Source organism: Puntigrus tetrazona, chromosome 16 (genome assembly GCF_018831695.1).
Source record: "Puntigrus tetrazona isolate hp1 chromosome 16, ASM1883169v1, whole genome shotgun sequence".
Classification (NCBI taxonomy): domain Eukaryota; kingdom Metazoa; phylum Chordata; class Actinopteri; order Cypriniformes; family Cyprinidae; genus Puntigrus; species Puntigrus tetrazona.
Window position 1 is genome coordinate 20609813 of NC_056714.1, and position 27184 is coordinate 20636996.

The window sequence follows — 27184 nt, forward strand, 5'->3', positions numbered from 1 at the left end:
CGGAGTGAAAGTTGTTGTTTCGGTGCCCCCCAGACGTAAGACCCCCAAACACAAGCAGGCCGTACTCATAGAGCGTCCCACTCGATTTCCTTAACGACGAGCTGGTCAACTTTTATATTTAGCACCGCTCGAGTTTCCAGATGCCCATTCGGTGCCAGCAGACGTCCGGCAGCAACACAAGCCTGCGGAAGCTCTCCGCCACTCCAACACGACTCATAAAACCAGAGAGAGACCGCACGCGCCGAAACCCTGTCATAATAGAATCGAGGTGAGTCAAGGTTACTTCAGATTTTTAAACGTTCTCGCGGAATCTGACCGACAGGAAAGGCTGTCGAGGCATGGGCTATTGCAGTCTGTTTACGCGGCATACAATGAATAATCTACATCTTGCCTCACGCGTAACGGGTAATATTTAACTCGGTGGATTGCTGTAAACCACGGAAAGGGTTCGATTTTAGTTTTGTTTTGATGCAATTAAAAACAACAACAACTTGGTAAGACTCTGAGATTAATTGTCAAGTAATAGCCTTAATAAAGTGTGTGTTTTTCTTTAGCCTTCTGAAAGCAAGGCGACCCCACTCTTGGCGAGAAACGGGCAAGAAACTATCCAAACGCATCTCTCGTTGCTTGATAGAATAATGATTATTAAGAGCGTTGAAACAAGCACTCAAGGTAAGACGCTTTATCCGACACATGCTTACACTTCACCCTTTTAGGACTTGTAGTATGTTGTTGACCGATCTAAATGATCTACTATTGTTGGACTCCCATATTATCAAGGTATTCCTCCTCTATTTGTTTGGTTAGGTTTAAACGCGCTTGATGTCCTGAAGAGGGCGCGGTGATCAAATAAATCAAACTGGCAAAATGCATATAAAATTTGATTATATTAACTACAGTTTAGGAATGTTTAATGCGCATCTTCAGTGTATAACAACTTTTTAACAAGATTTATTAGATTTTTGATGACTTGTCACGTGTTACGCTTTATTATTGCTTGGTGATATGAACGTGTAAGATATCCCATATATGCTATCCGTTTATTTGCGTAATTTCGAGCTCTTGATTGGTGTTTAAAGTGGATTATTTGTTAGTACGCAACGCAAAAACACCCGTTATTTTTGTCTGCGCACGCCGAAGAGTCTTTTGATGGATTCTCCCTCGACGGTACCAAAAAGTAAACCGGCCGGGGGTGTAAATAATTTACTGTAATTTCAGTTAATAATTTCCACCCCCGCTTTGAGCTCCGTTTTAAAATCAACGCTGTCCGTGCGTGTTTTTCTCCTCTTGCGAGCACGGACTTTAATTACTTATTCGTCAAATCGTCAACGTGCTTGCCTCGGAGTTTGGAGTTTACCCTGTCCGCTTCTTTGCCCGTCGCATTGGAAACTGAGCTCTATCTTCACTATCTCTTCGCGTAGCAATTAAACTTAGGAAAAGTTCGCGTACTTATAATGCTGTAGCCGCTTTATTTAACGAGGCGTGTTTGTAAAGAGCGAACTATGACTAGTGCCGGTCCCGTGAATAGGATTTCGGAGCGCTGCAAAGACGAAATCACGGATGGGAAAAAGTAAACAGAGGACCGTTTTCTCTCCCACCGGTATCATTAGCATGCTAGCCGACTAGCTTCTAGTATTCGCCTCAACTGTCTGAATAGTAACTTACAGCTGACCGGTTCGTTAGCGCTGCTAACGCCTAACATGGTTTATTTACTAAAGCGCGATTTGACATTTAGGCATTTTTCCGCGTATGTAGACTCGAAATAGTTAGACGTCAATAAATACATTATTGGCAGATACTTGAGAAACAGCGGCTGGGTTTGAAAACTGGCGACGAAAGCGACTTTTTTGGTTAGCTCGCCGGCTAAATTTGGGGTGCTGATGTGTTCCTGCGAGAAAGTGGATTTTAACATCACTCCTCGCACTGTCGCTCGTCTGGTGTATGAGGCCGAACAGGAAAAAAACAATGGGGGTAATTCGTCCAATGGGAGGTAGGAATAATCATTACTATTGGTTTATTAACAATGTTATTGCTTTTCTTTATCTTTACTGTTAAGTTTAACTTTTGTTAAGTTCATTAAGTATCTGTCATTGATGTCCTACTTTCAGATAAGGTAGGACTTGATCATAAAAACGTCTTTATTTATTACAGTGTTGGTTTTAATACTTATTGTGTGTGTAAGTCAAAGTGTTAATAGCCCTGGTTTGATTTGTTCAAACAAAACCAAGACGTGATTTAGCTTGTTCAAACAGGAAAGTAAATAAAGTGGAAGATCTTGTCCCCTGCCTTTGATAAATGGCTGTCAGTCTTGTTCTGAAGCCCGGTGATGAAACGGTTCAGCAGGAGGATTTCACAGGAATTTGTGTTAATTTTCCAAAAAATGGGGAAGTTCTTTACCATTTCTCAACAGCTTAAACAGCCAGGATTGATGACTGTTTTGGCTATGTTTGCCAGTCCCTTGGCGTGATAGATCGTATTGGTATTGTTTTGCTTTTTAATTAGTATTTTTTGAAAGTGTTTCTTTTCTTTTGCTTGATTCTTATGGTAATGTATTTGAGTTCAGGAAGCTGTCTTTGCTCTGAAAGGAAGTGAACAATAAAGAGGACACGCTGTGTTGCTTGAGTTTGGTGGTGGTTGATTTGTCTCAGCGTGCTTCACCGGCTTGCGGTAACACTGGCAAGAAAAGGAAAGTTGTGCTACCCTTGTCTTCTTTAACTACAGCAAACACCGCACGAAGGTAAAACATGCAAATGTGATAGTCAGGTGAGAAAAGAAAGCAGGTTTTCCATTTACATGTGCATTTCCATCGCTTTTCAAGATGTGCTGTGTTACCTTTTGAAGGACGTTCAGCAACCAATAATACGGTAATAGGTAAAGCAGCTGTTCACTGATTCACTGGGTATTTCATTATGTTTTCAATTAGATTTAAGTTGTTGATGTTTTACACTCAAGTTAAACCGAGGCTGAGCTTGAGCTACAGCTTGTAATCTTCATGTTAGCAGTACATCATATCTATATCTAGAGATGTTTCTAAAAGCTTTCAGGTGACAAATGATAAACAATCATAGAGTGATCGCTGCATTGTAATGTAATCATGCAACGGTTACTCCACCCATACATTAACGACAGCTTTAAACACCACTTAGCCGGGTATGCAGGTTATTGTTGTTGTATGAGTTTATGTTTGTGTTGCTCTAAATCCGCTTTGTCAATCATGATCTCATTTAGAGGAGTAATACCATAAGAATATGGGAGGATATTTTCCAACAAGTCTTTTAGTAACAGACTTTGTCAAGCTCTTACATTATGTTCCTTGTAAATGTTTTTAGAATTATGTGAAAATATATTAGGGGTGCAACCCTATGAACGTTAAACGTTTGGGGTCAGTAAGATTTTTTTTTAACAAGATGCTTAATATTAAATAAATCCCTTCCACATTTGTACATTTTGTTAAAATAAAACTGTGACTCATTAGCATTAAATTATGGTAATGCTGTCAGCGTATTCCTGAAAACAAGTTGATCTGTAAAGATATGTTTTGGTCACAATATAAAGGAGCTCATGTAACCTTTATTTTTGTCTGAATAAGTTAAAGGTCTCTTCCTCAGCAACATGATCTTATCATACCTAATGTGCAATTTGTGATGACGAGGTGGATGGCAAAACTGCATTTTTTTATGAACTGTGCTTGCAGAAGAAAAGGGGGCAGAGACTTTTTTTTGAAGGACGCCTTTAGTAGCAACAGAGAAACAGGAAGAAGATGGATTTGACATTTGCAAGCAAACACAACTGCTCAAATGCTGGATTTTTCTTTCCTTCGAAAATGTCCTGCACAGGAGATCGCTGCACACTTTTATGTCAATTGTTTTTCTGTGATGGCTCCACCCCATTTTTGAGTTCCTGCGGGAGTTTACGCCGTATTTATGCTGTACAGCTGTGAAGGAACCTGAACTGCTGACTTCTTTCTTCAGGACAGTGAGTTGCAATGGATGCAGACTTTTCCGAATATCGTCAGGTTATATTACCGTAATGGAATATTTATTTTGGGCTCTAGTGGAGTTTCCAGACCACATGTAGAAGACTAGAGAGTAGGAAATATCTGGCATTTCTCAACATGCGTGATGAAACTTGTCCTCAATGACAGATAGTTCTGGTGCAGAAAGTTCTAGTAATATATGAAAGATGGCTTTTACACCAACTCCTGAAATCACCATAGCTGAGCCCATTTCCATTCCAATCCTGAATGTTCTCCCACCGTCGTCCGATACGGAGTCGTGGTCCTGCTCCCCAAGCCCACAGCCACACCGGTACCACTCTCGCAGCCGAAACCAGGAGAAGAGAAGAGCCAAAGCGCTTCAAGAGGATACATCAAAGAACCATTGGGATAAAGGGCGTAGACAAGATAGGAGACAAAGCTCGTCACATGCACCTCCATTGCCTCCCGTGGTTTCTAATGTAGAAGAGGAAGAGCAGGGCAGCCCCTCTGTGCTTCTCCTACCCCCGTCCCGCTCGTGGTCACGGAGCTCCTCTCTAAGCAGGCGCTCTCGCTGGTCTATCCGTAGCCTTCTCAGCAAGGACTCAGATTGTGACAGCAGCAGGTCAGTGTGTTTCCCCTCCTGCTTGTGCAGTCTGCAGCATTTCCTTTACGCTGCATTTTTTTGCTAGGTGCTCAGAAGGATATTCCTGCAGGTGCAGATGCAATGCGAAGAGGTGGAGAAACACTCATGCTTAGCATCATCTTTTCTTTAGATAGAGTTGTCTTGTTTTTTTTTATTTATGTTGTGTATTTTTTATTCTATTTTTATTTCTTTATTTAAAGTGTTTGTTTCATTTCCATTAAGTCACTTTCAGAATTTGTGTGAAGTGCAAAGTGCAGTTAGGCTCTATAAACAGTGTTCGTCATTTTATCACAGGAAATAGGTTTGACTTACTACTTGGTTGCATTTTATAAAGACAGCATGAAACATGGTAACAGTCAAGCACACACATTGCAAGTAAATAAGTAATTCTTTAATTTTGAAATAATATACAGGTAAATGAAGTGTTTAAAAAAACTTTTTGTATCCTTAAACGCCTTACCTTAATTTAATATTATACAGTATATAAACATAAACATACATAGATAAACACAATACACATACATATATATAGATTAGGCCATAGTTCAGCTAGGACCTTTAAATAAATTTTATTAACATGAAAAAATGTATTAACAAAAAAAGCATTACTGGTGTTCATCTTAAGGCAAAACAAAGGCAATGACATGTTTTAAGATCAGTCAGTGCAAGTTTATTTCAGTTAAGTTCAGTTCAGTTCAGATTTGCATTTAGTCTAGGATTAGGTTTAAACCTTGTGTGTGTGTGTATAATATAATGAGGGGTTGAACAATGAAACTGAACTGAAACACCTGGTTTTAGACCACAATAGTTAGTATGTTGTAGAGCCTCCTTTTGCAGCCAATAAAGCATCAGTTCCTGCAGAAGTCCAGCACAGTGACCAGAGGGTTTTTGAGCCATTATACTTGCAAAATAGTGGCCAGGTCACTACGTGATGCTGGTGGAGGAAAACGTTTCCTGACTCGCTCCTCCAAAACACCCCAAAGTGGCTCAATAATATTTAGATCTGGTGACTGTGCAGGCAATGGGAGATGTTCAACTTCACTTTCATGTTCATCGAACCACTCTGTCAAGTTAGCACCCGGACGTCCCTTTCAGACAACTTCCTCTTGAGTCCACATTTTCTCCTGTTGCATGTGGTTCGTCCTTCTTGGTGGTATGCTGACATTACCGTGGATACCGTGGCTCTTGATGCATCACAAAGACTTGCTATCTGGGTCACAGATGTGCCAGCAAGACGTACACCAACAATTTGTCCTTTTTTGAGCTCTTTTGATATGTTACCCATAATGTTGTGTGTATTGCAGTATCTTTAAGCAAAACGGTGCTATTACTCTGCTTATTAAACTTACTGCTCTTATTGATGCAATGTGCAATCAATAAAGACTGGCCACTAGGCTGGTCAAATTTAGCCATGAAACCTCCAACACTAAATTGGCCAGAGTTTCAGTTTCATTGTTCAACCCCTGTGCGTGTGTCTGTGTACATACAAAGAAAACCACCACCAATGCCACAAATGAAATGAATACATGTACACCAGAACATGCGTAAATGAATCTGCAAGTGTTCCCTAGTAAACTGGTTTCATTCAATCTGCTCTAGAATATGGCCCAACTCTTGCTGTAACAGTTCCATACATGCATATAAACGCTGTGCTTTATTGCTTATAATTACAGTGAATTTGTCCAGAAATATTTCCATGGACCAAATTAAACAGAGAGTCCTGAAACACTGTAATTAGGTTAGGTTTATTGAGTCCTTTTCATTGAGTAACAGGAAAGATGATAGAGTGCTCTTGGCAGTGGAGAGATGGAGGCGGGGCTGTATCTGAGCCGTCTGGCTCTCGCACGCATGACATCACTATTACCCAGTGGGAGTGTTCCGCCTTTTCTGGTGATGTCACTGCTGCCCAATCAGAAGCCTCTGTTTTGATGCTGCAGTGAAGACCGTCAGCCAGTGAAAAGACTAGCTTAGAGAGTGAAAGGTGTTTTATGCACGCCACACGAACAGCTGTGCCCTTGTCCTTCTCATCTACCAACCGGTTTCATTGACCTAGTTCTTTCTGTTTTGTTGCTCAGCCATTTCGAAGACCAGCACGGAACCGGAGCCTATTCTGATGTTTTGCAGGGTTCTGGATATTGTTTAGCAAGTGCTTATTTATTCATCAGCTTACTAGAACCCTAAACCTTGCAATTAGGCAGCAGCTTTAAACACAAGCCTTCTTGATCTGAAAACAAACAAAATGCATTTTTATGGCTGTGAATTATCTTCACGATTCAGACATGCACAAATGAGTATTACAGTATGAATCATTTACATCTGGTGAACCCTTTCTTCACTTTTAGACAGATTTGTGTAATCTAAAGTTCAAGAAGGTAAAGCCTGTTTATTGCTCACTTGCGTTTATCATTTTTGCTGATTGTAGACTGGGCCTTGTTTGTTTAGCAGCATCTCAGTGACAAGAGCCAAATTCCAGCCCACAATGTGTTGTGAATAACATTACCTATATTATAATTATTTCATTTTATCTGTCACCTTCTAATGTAGCATGAACAGAGAGGATTATAATTGCCTGTTTAAACCTCCGTTCAAGCCATGCACTTTGCCTGTAGTTCACCCTGTTTACATCAGTTGCTTGCTTCTTAAGTCTGAAGATTTCATTTGTCTAAGCCTCTTTGGGGTGCTTTGGCCTTTTTGACCACGATGTACTTGTGGTCCTGTGTGCCATATGTCCATATATAAACTTGAGATCCTTTTAGGAGACTTGATTAGTACTGCATTTCTCAGATCACACACTTTTTAAGCTCTGTTCCCTACAGATACATGTGATTGCAGAAATAGATTGACTTGCTTTGAGCTTCAAGACCTCAATCCCAGTGGGTTATTGCACAGGAGGAGCATTTTTTGTGTTTGATCAATGCCACTAAAACCTCAGAAGTGAAAGGTAAAGCGGCATTGATCGCCCCGTTTCCTGAGGTCGACAAAACACTTGTCGTACATGATTGACTTGTGTCTACAATGTACAGAAAATAAGTTGCATCCAAATACAAATCTCTCCAGGTCATTTCAGATAATTGAAAGACAATTTACATTTCATAAAAAAATATTTGTATTTTATTTACTTTTATATATTGCAATACTGGCTGCATATAATTTAGGAGTGTGTATTTGTGTCTATATGTCTTGGCCTCCCGTCACCCGTCTTACTGAGATTATGGCAGACTCTCCCGGGAAAACAGATTATGGAGACGGCTGGACCTCTGAGGATGATTATGCGCTGTACGGTTTTTATATGGACAGCCAGGTTTCCAATTTTTGATACTGGGATTGATTCCCTTAATTTGAATAACTTTGTCCAGTCCATCAGCATTGCATTTCTATTCAATTTTACTGACTCAAGTGCTTTCACATCAACTCTAAGCATAATCCCCTATGGTCTGGCCCTGGTGTGTGGTGGTAAAGAGAGGGCCACTGCCTCAAACGGTGTTGATTCCCTCCTCCACACACACACACACACACACACACACACAGAGTACATCCTCTTTTCTCCTCCCCCTCCCTCTCATAGCCAGTGTGTAGGTTGCTTTAGGATAGCCGGAGCGCTCATGGTGGAGACCGCTGTGGTCGTTGCGTTTTACAGGGGGTCCGATACCTCTTTCGGGATGGGGATGTTGAACGATCGCGTTCTGTTGGACTAGAACGGGCTGCGGATGAACAGAGGACGCAGTGTCTCCAATGCATTCGGCTAGTTAATCTGAATGTGCCGTCTGTTGTGTCGGCGCAGTGCCATATTGAGAGGCTACTGTAAAATAAACGTGGGCATCACGCATTGAACCGAGAAAACACCCAATGACATGTTCGAGTAAGTAGCAAATGGGATCGTTATTTTATGCAATGCATGCGTAATGATGTTGTTTCTACAGAAGCGTGTGCTAATGTCGTTTAACCGTGCACTTTAATCAGTTGTTCATGCATCACAGTGCAGTAGTAGGTTGTTAAGGCGTTAACACGCATGCAACTGCTATTGCATCCCTACACTGCACTGATGACATCGACATTCTGTGTGTGTTATCTGTCCCGGTGTGCACTAACGCACGTTCAGCATTGAGGATTAGATTAGCGCGTGCTGTAGTTTGTACTTTGTGCACGTTCTGCGTGCAGATCCCATCTTCGCAATGCCTTTATTTAAACGAGAAAAATGCAGGCACTTTTTGCGCATTTGCGTTGGTTTACGCAGTGTCGATGTCAGCGGCTGAAGCTCGCGGCATTAGTATTTTTTAGCTTCAGCATTAGACCGCCCATTCTCTCTGTTGACATTTGCTGTAGCGGCGTCCGATTCGTTTGAATCGAATGTTTTGAATGAATCGATCGAAACGGTCCATCGAGTCGAACCGAACGATTCGTTCACCTGTTTAACTGAATCATTTCTAGCGGTTCTCAAGTCAACAACTCAATGATTTACTGATCCGAGAACACGTGTCCGATTCGTTATGTGTCGAGAATCGGTAAGTGAGTTGATAGAAAGATATTTGAATATTTTATTTCGTTGTACCAACGATGGCTTTGTTTAAAATTTTGTGTGTATATATATATATATATATATATATATATATATATATATATATATATATATATATATATATATATATATATATATATAGTCAGTGTAATTCATTATTAGTTTGTTTGACAATTTTAGCAAAACGCGTAAGAAACGAAATGGTTGTTAATAAAAAAATAATTATTACGTTATGACGCAATAGAATCACTGAATCGTTTCATCAAAGCGAAAGAACCAGTTAACTGAAATCGGGGTTTTCCTTTAGTAATTTGCTTGCAGTCTTGCTGGTAAAAAGCTGTTACTCTTAAAACTTAGTTTATAATGCAAATGAATTGCATTTATTCTGGCTCTTGTTGGGGTTTTATTGGGATTGCATGCTGTTTTACTGTTTTTTTTCGCTTTTTCTAGCATCTGTGTGACCGGTTTTGCTGACATTTTGAAAGCGAAAATACTTGCTCATTCCTTTTGGTTGCTTACATTACACATTTGAAGCCATTAGACTAACAAGTTGAGTGAGAAGTGTGTTCTCATGATGATCCTGCTGTGTTACCTTGGAGACTCCTTTTAAAGCACCCGCCATTCCCTCTGTTACCAAGACAACATGAGACCGGGATCCAAGCAGATATGAACAGGCAGAGGCCAAAGTTGTTAAAGATAAAGTACAGTAATCAATAAGACCTTACTGATGGTTTGATAAAGAGTCGCGGAAGAGAAGTTGTGTTAAACTGATTGTTTGCCTATCAAGAGGTATCTTTTCATTATCATTTCTGTGACACAATAAATATATTAATGCTTGAGCGTTATGGATTTTTTACATTTTGGTTTCCTAAATGTTATATTCTGTCCCTCCCAAATTTGGATATTTGGCTACCTCCTTGCAAACTGCTTTTTTTAGTAAGGGTCTGTTGTTACACCATTGTCTTCTGTGACTCTTCTTCTCATCTTGCAGCAGGCGTGTCTAATCGATGTCCTGAAGGGTGACTGTCTGTTATGTATTTGTATGGTGTTTTGCAGAATAATTTTAAAAGCTTTCTTGCGCTGATCCTTCAGTTCAAACTTACTAAACTCGTCCTTTAAAATGCATTACATAGAAGGCAACTTCTGGTAAAGGCAGAATATTTTTAGATACTTTAAATGTAATACTGACATTAGTTGTGTGTTTTTTTTTTGTTGTTTTTTTTTTAATGTTGTAGCCTTTAATGGTTTGCATTCTCTGTTGTGTAATAGCAAGTAATAAAGGGTTATTTAATAAATATACAAAATATACTCTTTACAATTTAATTGTAGTTTTTGACCACAATCACATTTCTTAATTGTTAAAATCATTTGTTTTGTGATCCTTTCTTGTTTTAAATCTCTCTTTTAAAGGCAAAAGGCAGTTTTCATATATTTTTGTAAAATATCTAAAAATATCTAAAATAGGTAAGCATTGCTGTTTATTGTTGATTGTTATATTGATGTGTGTGAATGATTGATTACTCGTTATTTAATGGTAAAGTATACTGTGATTGATTTTTAAATGTGGCTTTTGTGCTTAAACATTGTGAATCCACAAAAAACTATCCCTCGGAGTCATCTTATACAAAATATTGAGACATTTGTAACCTATATAGTACTTATCTGTTTTTGCTGTATCATCCAACCATAGTAAGAAGAACTGGTATTAAGGATTGATTTCACATGCTTCTTTCAGCACTCCTTTGACTAAACAGGTCTCATATGTCTGGCATTTAAATGTCTCATCAGACTGATCAAATGTTGGTGAACAGATAAGGCTTTGTGTTTATGTACAGAAGCCTCTATCTGTGTTGTCACCTTTTTTACTGGAACAGGAATGGAATGCTACTATGGAAACGATTGTTATTCATATAAATACACTCTTTATCCTTGGGCTTCGACCTGAACTTGTAGGACCCATCCTGGACATTTTTCGTTTGTTCATAAGTGTGCTAGCTAAAATTCTTCAGAATATCAGCTTGACTGAGTTTAAAAATCGTAACTAGAGTTAACTAGCAAACTGTATGTCGTAAGCCGGATTCAGTTAGTTGTAATCAATACATGCTGTTTGGTAAATAGTAGATGAACCTTGTCCTCCCTGTCATTTCCTTGTGCATGACCCAGTCGCCCTTTAAGGGCGGTTGAAGCACAGTGCTGAAATGCCAGATAACTGTCTGTGTCTCCTCTCTGACCTTACTTCTTCTCCGCCCACAGTACAGCCAGTAATTCTCCGCGCAGTACTCCCGGCAGCTCGCCCTCTCTGCGCCGCCGTGTGCTGGGAGGGAGAGCCAGCGAAGGGGAGACGGGCGGGGACAGAAGCGCTGGGGGTTCAGAGAGCCCTCTTCCTCCCACTCCCTCTTCATCCACTTCCTCCTACCCGCTCGCGGCCAGACACTTCACCCGCAATGCCAAGGTAAGCCACGGTGACATGGGTTGATGGCCATCGCTCATACAAATGTCTAAATATCGTCTAAATGTGTGATATGACGAGCACTTGCTCTTCTTCCCTCTGTTACCAAGACAACATGAGACCGGGATCCAAGCAGATATGAACAGGCAGAGGCCAAAGTTGTTAAAGATAAAGTACAGTAATCAATAAGACCTTATTGATGGTTTGATAAAGAGTAGCGGAAGAGAAGTTGAGTTAAGCTGATTATTTGCCTATCAAGAGGTATCTTTTCATTATCATTTCTGTGACACAATAAGTATTAATGCTTGATCGGTATGGATTTTTTACATTTTGCATTTTTAAATCTAAATCTACATTCTGTCCCTCCCAAATTTGGATATTTGGCTACCTCCTTGCAAACTGCTTTTTTTAGTAAGGGTCTGTTGTTACACCATTGTCTTCTGTGACTCTTCTTCTCATCTTGCAGCAGGCGTGTCTAATCGATGTCCTGAAGGGTGACTGTCTGTTATGTATTTGTATGGTGTTTTGCAGAATATTTTTAAAGCTTTCTTGCGCTGAACATTGTTCAAACTGACTTAACTTACCCTCTCAAATGCATTACATAGAAGACAGCTTGTGCTTAAATGCATCGCATTTCTTAATTGTTAAAATCGTGAGTTTCGCGATCCTTTCTTGTTTTGAGACTCTCTTTTAAAGGCAAAAGCCAGCTTGCTCTTCCACCCACATACTGAGCACTGTATTGCTGTTCTTTTCTGAATGAGTAAGGCCGGAGGAATGCTAGTGTTGCAAACATTTATTTATTAATTAAACTTAATATGGTGCAATATTAGGAAATGTTATTATAAAACCAATTTCTGTTTGAATGTATTTACGTTTGTTATTTATTTCTGTGATGGCAAAGCTGAATATTAAGAAATATAAAGCAGCAGAACTGTTGTCAGCATTGGTAATAATAGAAATGGTTCTTGAGAAGTGATATTAGAAGGATTTCTGAAGGATCCTGTGAACTGAAGATTGGTGTAATGATGCTGAAAATTCAGCTTTGCCACGGGAATAAATCACTTTAAAAAAATATGTTTTTACATTGTAGTTATGTTCTGTATTTTGAGCAATTAAATGGTTGGTTGAGTACCAGGTACTTTTCTCAAACATAAAAACATTTGAGCTTTGACCAGTAGTGTACTTCAGCTATTCAATTTCATATTCAAATTAGGCAGCATTCACTGGTTGAAAATAGTGTTGTCAAATGATCAAATTGTTTTGTTTTACATAATACATGCATAATATATACTGTGTATGTTTATTGTGTATATATATATAAATACAGAGACATGCATGTATATATTTCAGAAAAATAGGTAATATGAATATAAATACACACAAATATTTTCAAAGTATATACTGTAGGTGTCTATGTATTCATAATAAATATACACAGAACACACTCATTATGCAAACAAAAACATAATCGTTTGACAGCACTAGTTGAATTTTAAATATATATAATTAATATTTGTGTGTATTATTTCACTTATTTTAATTTATGTCTATTAAGTAAAATAGGGCCAATTTGGATTGTTTTGTTGACATGTTTATGTAATAAATTCATTGCATCTTCTCTTTGTTTCAGAAAATGCAGAGCTGGTATAATGTAAGTATCCTGGAGTCTTGGGAAGTTCACACCTCAGTGTTTTTCGCTTTAGCTGACAGTGCTGTTTTATTCTGCTCACATCTCTCTCTGATGTACAGGTTCTCAGCCCTACATACAAACAGAGGAATGAAGACTTCCGTAAACTCTTTAAAAAGCTTCCTGATACAGAGCGTCTCATAGTGGGTGAGTGTCACTACTTCATGAGTAAAAGCAGGGAATATAATGAGTGATATTATTTTAAGCGCAGCACCGTGTGATGATCACATGGCTTCTGGTTGTGTTAATTTTATGTTGTTTTCTTTCTAGATTACTCATGTGCACTGCAGAGGGACATTCTGCTACAGGGCCGTCTCTACCTGTCTGAAAACTGGCTCTGCTTTTATAGTAATATCTTCAGATGGGAGACTACGGTGATTACTAAAAACATTGACTTTTGCAACATCTAATCATTAAGAATCAATATTGTATAATAATAATAATCAACAATACATTTCATAATCTGTTAGTAGGTGTATCAGTATAGAACAGGTGCATGTCATTTAAAGGAATAGTTCACTCAAAAATGAAAATTCTGTCATAATTTATTTACCCCCAAGTAGCTCCAAACCTGTATGAATTTCTTTGTTCTTCCAAACACAAAGGAAGATTTCACCATTGACTCCCATAGTATTGTTTTTCTTACTATAGATGTCAGTGGTGACCCACAAAATTTATTTCCAAATATCTTCCTTAGTGTTTGGAAGAACATAGAAATTCATACTATTTGAGGGTGAGTAAATTATGCCATTTTTGGTGAACTATTGGTTTAATAATTTTTGTCTCAAGCTGTAGCATACATTATATGCAAATTTTTAAAAGCATTTATTTGTTAAATACAGTAATATTGTGAATTATCATTACAGTTTGACTGTATAACAGTTTTCTATTTTAATATAGATTAAAAAATATAATTTTTTCCTGTATAAATTACAACCTGATAAAGGATTACTCAAAACATAATTGTAATGATAGCTCTTTTGATCAATTTAATATTCCCATTGCTAATTATATTGTTTTTACTGACTGAAAACATTTGCATGGTAGTGCTTTTATAAATCCTTCATATTCTTTCTTTCTCTTTATTTTATCAGATAACCATACTGCTGAAAGACGTGACCAGTCTGACCAAGGAGAAGACGGCCAAGCTCATCCCCAACGCCATCCAAATTAGCACTGAACACGAGAAGGTACCGCACTGCAGACATTGGATATGCATGCTAAAATTACCATTAATGGATTTCTTTTGTCGGCTACGTTTTGAACCTCCGAAGACAATAAATTCCCTGCCTTGAATTCAAATCTGGTCTTGCATTTGTCAGCACTTCTTTACGTCATTTGGGGCAAGGGACCGCAGCTACATGATGATCTTCAGACTATGGCAGAATGCACTGATGGATAAGGTGAGAATCGCGCTATTGACAGTGTTGTGGAAATTCTTATTTGTTAAAGTAATAAACTAAGTGTGAAGACTGAGATTGAAGAGCCAAACAAAGTTGTCCCTGTCTTGATTTTATTTCTCTGCAGAGAAAATGATCTGGTTTACACACAGCTTGAGTCTGTGAGCAAAGAGACAGGGGCGGGTTTTTATAGTCAAAAGTATACATTACAAGGTAGCAAATTCATTTGGCCAATGAAAACGCTTAGAGAACATCACACCATTTTATGTAAGGATGGTACAGAGATGTTGTTTTCTTTGCTGCAGTCACGTATAGAAATTATTTTACTCTTACCCCTATATCACAGACTAATGATTATGTCTCAAAATATAAGTAGTCAGAAAACACGTCATATAATATATATATATATATATATATATATATATATATATATATATATATATATATATATATATATATATATCATCACTTGAAGGTAATTATATATAATCTAATCAATGTAATATGTAATTAGTATGTTCTGAAAATTTTCATTACAACAGTGAGCATTTCATCTGTACAATCATCAGTCTCCTGTCAGAATCAGTGTTGTGTATTTGTTGGTGTGCAGACAATTTCTTTTGGCAGACAAACAACATCGCTTGGCGATGGTCCATAATAATTATCACTTGGCGAGAAGCAGTTGGTGACTACAGATGCGTTGCAATGCACAGACACAGCATCTTCTGCAAGCTGGTCTGTTAGAACTGAATACTAATATAATAGTTGCATTGCAGTGAACTGATTCAGCGGGAATGTTGTTGATTTGCAATTTAAATGAAAATTCAAATAAATAAATATCAGTTTTACAGAAAGAATACTTTAGGTGTGGCTTCCAGAACATTTCTTTAAAAATACAGCAGGAATGTAGACATTCTTATAAAGCAACCTGTATATTTAACATTTTAAAATTACACTGTAATTTACAAATGATTTCAAACGAATCCAACACATTTTGCATTTAATAGTACTTAAATGTAAAATTACATAAAATGTAAGGTTAAATGTATAGTTTTTTCAATGTTTATTGTATTTTTATTAATTTTATTATTATTATTATTTTTTTTTTTTTTTTACAGAATTTTATTGTTTTACAGTGTACTAATTCAACCAGTTTTGTGTTATGCATTTTTGTCCCTACTACACGGATAACTAATAGCCCGATTGATGTCTTAAATCGGTACTTTAAAGTTTTAAAGTTTTACTGCCTCAAGGAAATGGGGTTAAAGCAGTTTTTAGCTTGGTTTCTGTTTCTCCTTCACAGACTCTGTCTCCTAAAGAGCTATGGCACATCGTTCACCAGTGTTACGGCACTGAGCTGGGGCTCACTAGTGAAGATGATGACTACGTCTCCCCTACTGCTGAACATATGAACGGCCTGCTGTGAGTCCACACTGAAAAGAATCTGTTTACCAGATTTTATTTATTAAATTTACCTTGGAACACAAGCACAAACAGAAGGTTACAGTACACCTGTATCTATTTTTCATATTTTTAGGTTTTAGCTCAAATGGACTGTATTATATACATTCCTAGAATATATTTTTTCAAAATTTACCTAAAAACACAAGGAGAGACAGAAGCCGTATATACAGTGTACCCTGTACTCATCCCTCTATCTGTATACAGTTTATATACAGTACAACCTGTACTCATCCTCTATCTGTATACAGTTTATTATATGTATACAATATATATATATTTATATATGTGTATTTTATACTAGTAATACTTTTCATGTGTGTGTGTGTGTATAATATTTTATATATATGCTTATATATATATATATATATATATATATATATATATATATATATATATATATATATATATATATATATATATATATATATATATATATATATATATATATATATATATGTATATGTGTGTATGTGTGTATATATATATATATATATGTGTGTGTGTGTGTATATATATATATATATGTATATATATATATATATATATATATATATATATATATATGTATATATATATATATATATATATATATATATATATATATATATATATATATAGATAGATAGATAGATAGATAGATAGATATATATATATATATATAGATAGATAGATAGATATATAGATAGATAGATATATAGATAGATATGTTGGTGTGGGTGTGGGTGTATGTATATATGTGTGTGTGTGTATGTGACACACAGATCTTTGTGTACCTCTCTTATTTTGAAACAGTGAAAAATTAACGCCATAGAAGCTAAATGTGTACCTGTATCTATGTATATTTTATTTAATTTTCAAAAAGACCATAATACATTACTTTCATTTTATTCTCATTTTATTTTCCCCTCTGAAATCCACATAGAATACCAGTAGGCAAGCATTTTAGTTCTTTGCTTCTTGCATAATTGCACTGTCGTGGCTGCCAAGTTAATAAATACAGAATGGTTGATATGTAAACATTGTTGATATGTCAGCGTTTTTTGCTGCTTTGGTCAGGGTGTTGTAAGGTCTGTACATTAGACTGTGACAACCATAACACTTGCATCCATCTGTTTCTGTCTTGTAGGCCAGGTGAGGAGCCGGTCTCCGTCACTGACCTGCTGGATCTGGGTTCAGTGTCGGTGCCTCCGGTGGGCTCCTCTCCACCCTCATCTGCCTCGGTTCTTCCCTGCGCTTCAGGATCTTCACCTCCATCCTCCTATTCCTCCTCCTGCCAGCCTGTGGAGGTGCCATCTACTCGGGCCAGCATCGAGCCTGAGCCCAGTCCACCCAGCTCCCAGAGCTCATTGCCCCCCGCTACAAACACTGGAGCTGCCTCGCCTTCAACCGTAAGCATCAACCAACCTGTCAAAGCAGTTATGCTCAAAGCATATTACAGTGGAAGATTCATAGACAAAAAGGTTGCAAAAACCATGACAAACGGTGATTCATTGGGTTATTTTCTAATGTAAAATATTTAAAAAATTTGCTGCTTGTGACAGTAAAAGTTGCTTGCAAGTCATAGTGATGTATGATTGCGATGAAAATGATCAGTTCTTAGTCATTTCTGTCTTGATGATTTATCAGTGAATCTATATGTAAAAAAAATAATCACAATTTAGTAAATAATCAAACTAAAATATTATCATAGCAAATATTTACACCCTTGGTCATGCTTAAGATTTTACTATTTTTAAATAGCGTTGTTGTGTTGTTTGTTTATATGTATTTATTTATGTATTATTGTAATATTTATATATTATAATAGCTTTTTATTATTTTTATTTTAGTATTTTAATAGGTTTTATTTTCTTTATTTTTTACATTTTATTACATAGAGTATTTTTTAATGCTAGTTAACATTTTAGTAATTTTATGTGATTTAGCTTTTTATTTGTGTATTAGTTCATAGTTTAGTTTTTTTTCGTAATGCTATAACAACATTTCAACAAGTTTGTGTTTTTTCATATAATGTTTAAATGCATTTTTCAGCTATATTCCACTGAATGAAAACAGTTTTAGGCAATTTACGATAGCAACTCTATTTTGAGAGTGTTTAACCTTTTTATAGGTCATGGAAGAAGGCGGGGACAGCCAGTCAGAATCGGCCAATCAGTCACTTCAGTCTCCTCCCACTGTCCCACACAGCCTGGGAAACCTCTCGTCACTGGATATCACCAATGATGAAGAGCTCCCAACTGACCCCAGCAATTCCTCTGACACTCAGGAAGAGAGTGAGTTCTTGTATATCATCTTTATTTCCCACAGCAAACTCCCTGGCTTTAAAATATAAAGATTTTTAAAACCACTTTCTATTAAAGCTATGTCCTTGATAAGGAGTCACGTTTAATCTCCACAGGTGAGGTGGAGTCCTTCTGTGCGGATCTCAGCGGCCGGTTGCATATCAACACTGTTGTTCGCATGAGTGTGGACAAGCTCCACGACCTGCTGTTCTCAGACACTCACTTCATACAGCACCTCTTCTCACAGCGTCACTTCACCGGTCAGTAAGATTTAAAACTGCCATTTTGAGTTTGCTACTCCTACGTGGTTCATTTTTTTTTTGTTCCATTCAGCATACTTGTTAAAATACTGCCTCTAATGGACCGGAGCCTCGCTTGCATTTTAGGATTGACTGTGTTGCTTGCTGTTCAGTGCATGGCCGGTTTCTGCTGTGCTGTTATTGCCTTTTCCTGCAGCTTTCAGATCCCACGTGTCCTCTTTCCCCCCCTCCCTTTTGCTCTTTTCATGTTGTTTCTCCTATAGGGAACTTGGGTGGATAATGAGAGCTTGACTATTTGGTTTCGCTGTTTTCTTTAGCATGAAATACCAAAGCCTCATTCTTTCTTTTCTTGGTAACTTTAACCGCTTTTGTACTGCAAATAATGTTGAAAATATTCATGGAAGATGAAGCAATGGTAGCCTGGTTAACAGTGTGAGAAGCGGGGTTTTTTTTTCTCGTGCTGAGCTCTTTGTCTATGTTGTCTGCATGGATAATCGCCCCCTTCCCTGTGCCCCTGCGAGTGCTCTGACTGTAATCATCCACTTTTTCCTTGTCCTCTAACTGTTCTTTTCCTCTTTCTGCTCTCTCTCCCTCTCTCTTCTTCGTGTGTGATTGGTTCAGATCTCTCTGTGCACGAGTGGCAGCAGGACAGCAGCAGTGGGAACAGCAGTAGAGTTTTGAGTTACACCATTGCCATCAACAACCCGCTGGGCCCAAAAACTGCTCCTGTGGTGGAAACACAGGTGGGTCCGCACAGCTCTTTCGCTTTGTTTTCATCTCAACTGTTTCTCAATCGCCTTCATTCTCATTTAAGTGATAGTTCTCGGAAAAATTAGAGTTTTGTCATCATTTACTCACTCTCATGTTGTTCTACACCTGTGTGCATTTATTTTTGGAAAACAGAGAGCCCTAAATCTTCTCTTTTTTTTACATTAAATCATGACCTCTGTTATTTGATTATCACGCTAAGCCATATCTTGCTTTCGTTTCTATTTTGATAAAACATTCAGTCCTAGTTAATATTAGCTAACGTTAACCTATTTGCACAGTTCATGTATAACTAGAAGGTCATTCACCTAGAACAGCAGTTCCACCACTAAAATGACAATTTATCCACCTTTACAGCTCAAATAACACACATAAACAAAGTGCTTAAAACAAATGTATATACCCAAATGCTAAAGACTTCCTTAACAAGCGCATTAATCTAAAAATGTTTTACTTTTTCTAGATTATAAATCATACCTCTGATAATCAGCAGAATATCGCACATGCTGCTAATAAAAAAAGAATTTCTTTAATGATGGTTTCGTGTGTTTCTGTCTGCAGACTCTCCACAAGAGCAGCACCCGGGGGGAGTGTTATGTGGTGGACTCGGAGGTCATAACCTCAGGCATCCCCTACCAGGATTACTTCTACACTGTACACAGATACTGCCTCACCTCTGTCAACAAGCACAAGAGCCGCCTCAGGTAGAGCTTCCTGACCATTGTTATGCACGTATTGTTATGCTTCGAACGCGAACACCGCTGAGGGAGCCATTGTGTGCGTGTCTGCAGGGTCTCATCTGATATCTGCTACAGGAAGCAGCCGTGGAGTCTTGTGAAAGCTCTGATAGAGAAGAACACTTGGAGCGGCATCGAAGAGTATTACAGGCACATGGGTGAGTAGGTTTTCATCTCGGTGCAAACCTCGACTCTGACGTTGGTGCTAAAAACGATCCCATGTCGCTCGTCAGAGATGGAGGTGTGTAAGCTGGAAACGCTGTTACAGTCGGAAGTTACTGTAGTGAGCACCGGGGAAGTGCCTTCCGCAGACTCCGCCAAGACTCCCCCCGGCCTGCGCAGACGCAAACGCAACTGTCCCAGACGAGCGGGAGATCGGGAGAGAGAAAGAGATGGAGCGGGAGGAGGCGGCGGGGAGCGGGGCGACCGAGGAATTGGAGATGAGCGAGAAAGGAGGGAAGCTGGTGAGTCAGTCGATGCAGGGGAACCGAATCCCAAGTCTGATTTAAGCAGCCAAGTGGACTGTTTGACATCTAGTGGTGGAATGTGGAATTGTTTTGACTGGACTAATCATAAATCCATGCTTATGCAGATAATTTCCATAATTTTTGTCTTTAGAAGTATCACCCACGTGAGTTACGTAAATCTAAGGAAGATTTAGCCTTTGATCTGTAAAATAAATTGTATTATTATTAAATGCTTAATTTTATTTTACAGTACAGTGTGCTTTAGTTTTGTCTAATATGACTTGATATGATATTATAATTTAAAAAAGTTTATAAATCTGTTCATTTATTACTAATTTAAACGTATAACAACAATAACAGTACGCCTTTCCTGAAATAAACAGATAGTATACCTAAGTAAATAGTACATATATCTTAGTAATATAAAGAACGTAGTAGTATCATAATTTAAGAACAGAATAGTAGTATCATAATTAAACTGTAAGTTATATAACTTATATATTACTGCTATATGCAGTAATAGTTTTTCTTTGTTGATATGTAATTCATAATTAAATAATTTAATAAAGCAAAACTATTATTTTGATTTAATGTAGATCTTCTTTTTTAGTAGGTTAAATATTCATACTTGTTCATTTAGCCAGAAATATTACTATTGTAATTTGACAGTTTTTCTCTGTAAAATAAATAAAAATTATTATTAAATAATTTTGATAAAATAATTTTAAAAATATTATAGCACATTACCAATGTTGCAATAGTAACACATTTCTGAAGTGTTCAATTATTAGACAATTTCATGCAATTTTTTGTCTACATGCAATCTAATGCCTACTAATTTTCCTGTTTGTTCAGGTGCTCAGTATGTGAAATTAGGGGAGAGGTGGCGTGGAGCCGGCAACAACAATAGCATCTCCACCATACTGCTAATTGTGAGCTTCATGTGAGTGTTTTCACCTTCAGATGTCTGTAAATAGTACTCTGTGTGCATTTGTAATATCAGTGTAAACACACACCGCAGTGTCATCCGATCAGACACACTTTAGATGAACAAGATTCAGTCTGAGCTCACTGAAACCCCCAGGTTGTCATCACTACACTAGTGCCTTCTATTTCTAAATGTTAAGCTCGGCTCTGATTTCGGCTCTGAGAATGTGCCTTAATGAGGCAGCACAGACTGCATAGACAACACTTTTGAAAATGTTGATTTTTGTTTAGGTCAACGTGAATCATTTTATCACAAAAAAAGAAAAGAAAATTGCCATCTTTTACTGGTCCTCATAGCATTTGAAATGTCTTTTCTTCTGTGACTTGAGCAAATATTAACATATATTCAGAAATTTATTTTACAAAAGCTATCATAAGGCTTTAGAAAAACTGTAATATAGCATCCAAATTACAAGACTACTTTTTAGAGCTTAACATCTGCAGTCTCTGCTTTCATTGCATGTGCGTGCGTGTGTGTGCATGTGTGTGCATGTATGTGTGTGCGCGTGTGTATACAAAATCTTATTTTGATTTCCACTGAAGAAAACAATCAATGCGACATAACACTTAGTATATTAGAAATAATATAATAATACTAATATAACTAATATAATAGAAATAATAATAAGTGAACTCTATCCCTTTTAACATACTTTTTCTTTTCTGTGTAACATTGCTCCCTATTTAAAAATAACACCAACTCATAAGGAGTGTCTCTTTTACTGTTTCCTGCTTCTTTGCATACTAATATGTCTCCTTGCTGATCCTCTCTCTCTCTCTCTCTCTCATCTTACTTTCTTTGCTTCCTTCTGCATATAGGATCTGTGTCAGGTAGAGCCTCTGTCTGCTTCAAGAAAAACTCACACTTTTTCACTATTGATATCGCACCATACATCTCTATACTGAAATCTGCTCTCCGTTCTTTCTTCAGTCTGGTTGTTCTGGTGGCTCTGAACATGATGCTCTTCTACAAACTCTGGGCGCTGGAACGGGCTGCACACACACTGGAGACCTGGCATTCGTACTCATTAACTGACAGGTATGGTCACACTGAGTGGCTGTACACACACACACACACACACACACACACGCACACAAGCTGATTCTGAACAGTTTCTCTGCGCAGTCCTCTTCCTCAGACAGCAGGAGAGTGGGCCCAGGTCCTGCAGCTCCAGAGGCAGTTTCACCAGGCCCAGATGAACAAATGGCAGCAGATCCTACAGTCTTCTGTCACACTGCTGGATCAGGTGTGTGCTTCAACTGAACTTAAGATGACTTCATCAGGCATCGGGAAAACAAATTAGAAGTAATAACTGCCTGTCCATCAGTCTGTGAATATTTTATTACTTTTTAATGTGTTTGTGTCCTGCATCTGCATGCTTTTTTTTATAATTCTGTATTGAGCTGATCAGTATTGGGTACTTATTTAGACGTTAAAAACAACACAAAATTGATTTTGTGGTGCATTTGACAGAAGTTTCGTATTTTTAGTATTATTCTTAATTATCACCCAGACAATTAATACGCTTGAAAAAAATTCTGAAAGAACGATTTTGTTCGTTTCGTTAGATCGACATTTCTAGATTTTTTTTTTTTAATTATTATTTATTTTATGTATTTATTCGTTTTTTGTTTTCCAAAACGTTTTTTGGTGACTCTTTAAAAAGAGACAAATTTCACATTAAATTTATAATAATTTATTTTATTACTATTCCTTGCAATTTAACCTTCATAAATCTTTTTTTTTTTTTTCAAAGAAAAAAAATCTAAGAAGAATGTTCAAAAAATATATATGACCTGTTTAATGAACTCCAACTATTTAATGAAAAATCATCCAGTTGCTTCTAAGACTGTTATGTGGCTATTAGAATGTTTTAATTTATTTCAGACCGTCATGTATTATAATCAGCTATTTGGTTCATTCATTTTTATGCTTGAAACAGAAAGATAATATATTTGAATTTATTATTTTAAAAACAGTCTCTCTTTCCTGCTGAAAAAGCATAAACCAGACTAAGCTGATTTCAGAATTTCTGAACTTAAGATGTTCGTCTCTGAAAACCAACCAGACCAGCTTAAACTTGGACTTAATGAAAGCAAAAGTTATTTTGATTTCATCTTGTCCTCTCTCTTGTAGATGAAGCAGTCTCTGGAGAAGCTCCACAGAGGAATGATCACACCTGAGGTGCAGCAGGAGTCTGAATCAGAAGCAGAAACGCTGACGGATCAGTGAGAGCGTACGGTAACTCCTTCACCTTACCGGTTACAGACTGTGGGCCCCGTGACATAGCCGTCCACGAGTGGCCGAATCATAGACTGGAGACGGTGCTCAACTCAGTGACTTTAATGTTGGGATGGATGTGGGTATCTTCTAGCTCACCCTCGTGTCCCAGCAGCAGCTACAGGACTTTATACTAGCTGTATAAAACACATTCAACTCTTTTTATCAATCAGAAAACCATGAACTTTGGGTCTGAAGCAATAACACGTATGTACGGGAGCGCCTGTGCTGCATCTTGAGCCGATTGGTCCGTACCGCGTGTCTGAAAACTGAATTTTATCATGGATCTTTCAAAAAAACAAAAATGAAAAAAAAAAAAAAAACTGCTCGAGAGGGATGCGCTACAGGTTTTTAAAGAGGGAAATGTCTGAAATCAACCTCCGAGAGACCTCTCAAACGTCATTTCACAAATCTTATTTTTACGTCGTCATGGAAGACAATTTCAATATTTTTCAGCTGTTACTGAAACTGAAGTGTGTTAGACCATTGCAGTATTTATTTAATAGACTTGAATTACAGTCTAACATCATTGTTTCTGCTCAAACAAGGACCAATGTAGAAATGGATGGAACAAGTGGTATGGATATGAATTCCCATTTTTAGCAATAATCGTGTGGAAAAATTGTAATGGACAATTAAAAGTTAACCTGTAAGAAAGAGTGCAAAAGTCAAACTTCCCGCTTAGGTCAGAGTACCGGAGTGAAGATTGTTTTACAATTTTAACCAGTTCTTCTTTCTCCTTAATGTTTTAGTTATTGTTGTTTTGAATTCCTCTGTATTTATGATTTTATGGGTGGAAAGGAGCTGTATTTGTGTAGTCAAGAAACTTGTGGAGTTTCACTGGAATCAAACTTGAACTGTTCAGGGTTACTGTTAGCTTGAGCAGCTGACTGTGCACGCAGATCGAAGAACTTGAGTTGTTCCTCAGGCTGGATGTTTGGGACCAACCCGCAGCTCAAGGTCAGGGGGACCACTGTCATTTCACTCAACACTGTAGGCCAGTCTCACACAGAACATGTCTGGGGGGGTTTTTGTTCGTTTTTTTGCATTGTGGCATTTTTATGACCGTTGAGCATCATAATTTTTGTTTGTGATTCTCACTCCTCTAATGCAATAACGAAATCCATCCTGTCTTGTGCAGACAATTATTTTGCATTAAAATAAGCATCATTTCAAACAAATGCTGTATAAATAAAACGTCAATTATCTTCAGTAATGGGGAAACCGAAATAAAAACATCACAATGCAAAAAATACAGGTTTTAATGTGAAATATGATGTCCATGTTCTTGGTGAGATTAACCAAGAAGCTATGGGGTGGATTTTTTAGTTTTTTGGTCCTTTGTTTCATTATTTTCATTTGGACTGTCTGTTACCGATGTCCCTGTCCAGCCGTTTCATTTCTGTCCCTGTATGTGTCTCGCTCTGTGGTGCCCTTCAGCCTCAGTGATCTCTCCCTCCTCCGAGTGTGTCTGTCGTCTGTCTGTCTGTCTGTCTGCGGGCGCTGCTGTGCAAAGCCCTTGCTCTGAGTGATGAAAAAGCGTGCTATTTATTCTGGTCAGGGAGGGAGAGAGCGAAGGTGGAATGTATTGTATAGACACGATTGTAAAGATGACTTGTGACGGTCACAAATGTATAATAAAAAATGCCAAAAAATTGTACAATTTTGCGTGTGTGTGTTACTGATTGGATAATTACCTATTTTATTTACAGGTTAATACTTGCTGAGTAAAGGGAAGGTTGGTAGGATTACGATTTTGTATTTGCACTCATTATCAACTGTTATTGGTGATATTTGTATTATTGATTCTTATTAATATTGATGTTAATATTTTTGTGGAAAATGTGAGCAGTTGTATTCTTTGAACTGCAAGTCCAGTGAAGTAGAAATAGAAATCTGTACTGTCACCTTTTTACCAATTTAAATTGAAGTTGGTAGATAAGTGTAGTTCTATTATCATTACTATCATTATTATTATACACAGACAATCAAATGGAAGTGTATGAATAATAACACTGAAACAAATTTCTTGAGCAGCAAATCAGCTTGGCAGAATGCTTTCTGAAGGATCACGTGATACTGAAAACTGGAGGGATGATGCCGAAAATTCAGATTTATCATCACAGAAAATACATTTTAAAATGGGTTTTAAGAAGAAACCATTCTAGTGCTGTCAAACGCTAGTTTACATATTAGGTGTACTGTGTAAACTTGCATGTCTATATTTTAAATTTTTGATATATTAAACATGTATAATATAAATGTATATGCATGTACATTATTCAAAATATATAACGTGAATTTATAAATACATCATCGTTCTTACAGTGTTATTTAATATATGGACCCTTAATCTTGCTTGTGGATCAAGAGAGAAAAGATTCAGAAAAACACATCAGCTTTACTTTTAAATGTATTTTATTACATACTATCTTGTCCATCATGTATTTGGCAAGCAACATTTTCACTTCAACATGAAATGCATCCTGGAATTGTCGAGGCTGTAAAGTCGTCGTGTGTTGATATACTTTACAGAGTTGCAGACATTGTCAGAAAACCACGATATTCTGTGACATCTAAGTGTTGGTTAGTACGATACCATCTATGTCGTAGCGATCTCCGCGCTAAAAGCAGTTTTGCTCGGTCGAGGATGCATCGAACGGATCGGGTGTTCTAATTGTGGCAGTGTATATGACGGAATTCATAAAGGCGTATTTAAAATCATGCAGTAAGAAATCCACCGATTAAACGACCACCGAATGAAAGATATAAAAAAAGTAAGAAAACCAGAGCTGGGAAGTCTCAAGAACGTTCATTCATGCATAAAGGCAGTGAGACTTTGGCAGTGTTGTGCTGCCCTCTGTAGTCACTACCAGAAATTGGCTACTATAGAGGGAAGAGGAGAGACTGGAAGCTTCTTACTGCACTTGTGAACGAAAACAATCGACTACCGCTTTCTCTTTCCGTTTTCCTTTGAAATCGCCGCCATGCACGCGGAGCCAGAGGCATAAACATCGAGGCACGCTTTAAACTTTGAGTCGATCTCGATCGATTTCATGCAGCCCTTGATAATCTTGTCAGCAAAAGACACAAAAAAAGGGGGCGGGAAGAAATGTGAGGCCAACGTGAGAAAGATTAATAGCACAGATCCTCTACGGCACATTATTAATAATATATTCATCACGTTAGTTTCTGGAGCGGGTTATGGGTCTCGCCTAACACTTTCCTGACGTCTATGATATTAACATACACGTGACATTCATTAGC

The 27184-nt window shown here is 37.6% G+C and overlaps 2 protein-coding genes across 9 annotated transcripts in view; one reads left to right on the top strand and one right to left on the bottom strand.

Moving 5' to 3' along the window:
- Positions 1 to 100: 100 nt before the first annotated feature.
- gramd1a (GRAM domain containing 1A) lies at positions 101 to 25577 on the top strand. Of its 7 annotated transcripts, none has more exons than XM_043260876.1 (22): positions 101 to 268; positions 555 to 672; positions 3695 to 4598; positions 11389 to 11587; positions 13215 to 13235; positions 13334 to 13418; positions 13542 to 13645; positions 14366 to 14461; positions 14594 to 14674; positions 15975 to 16093; positions 17262 to 17523; positions 18246 to 18408; positions 18534 to 18677; positions 19299 to 19420; positions 20007 to 20149; positions 20237 to 20340; positions 20416 to 20646; positions 21505 to 21592; positions 22456 to 22467; positions 22568 to 22675; positions 22763 to 22942; positions 23774 to 25577. In XM_043260876.1, exons 3-21 carry the CDS (start codon positions 4183 to 4185, stop codon positions 22938 to 22940), a joined length of 2676 nt encoding a protein of 891 aa, XP_043116811.1. In that variant the 5' UTR covers positions 101 to 268; positions 555 to 672; positions 3695 to 4182; the 3' UTR covers positions 22941 to 22942; positions 23774 to 25577. The 7 variants fall into 7 exon arrangements, with proteins under 7 accessions (XP_043116811.1, XP_043116807.1, XP_043116810.1 ...); XM_043260872.1 differs by having other exon boundaries at positions 108 to 268; positions 22763 to 22883; XM_043260875.1 differs by lacking the exon at positions 22456 to 22467 and having other exon boundaries at positions 108 to 268; positions 22763 to 22883.
- Positions 25578 to 26317: 740 nt separating this feature from the next.
- Positions 26318 to 27184, bottom strand: part of scn1ba (sodium channel, voltage-gated, type I, beta a) — a 14808-nt gene continuing 13941 nt past the window's right edge. For both annotated transcript variants that reach the window (XM_043260667.1, XM_043260665.1), the window contains one exon: positions 26318 to 27184. This exon is cut by the window's right edge and continues 1065 nt beyond it. The gene's annotated coding sequence lies outside the window, so the exon portion shown is untranslated.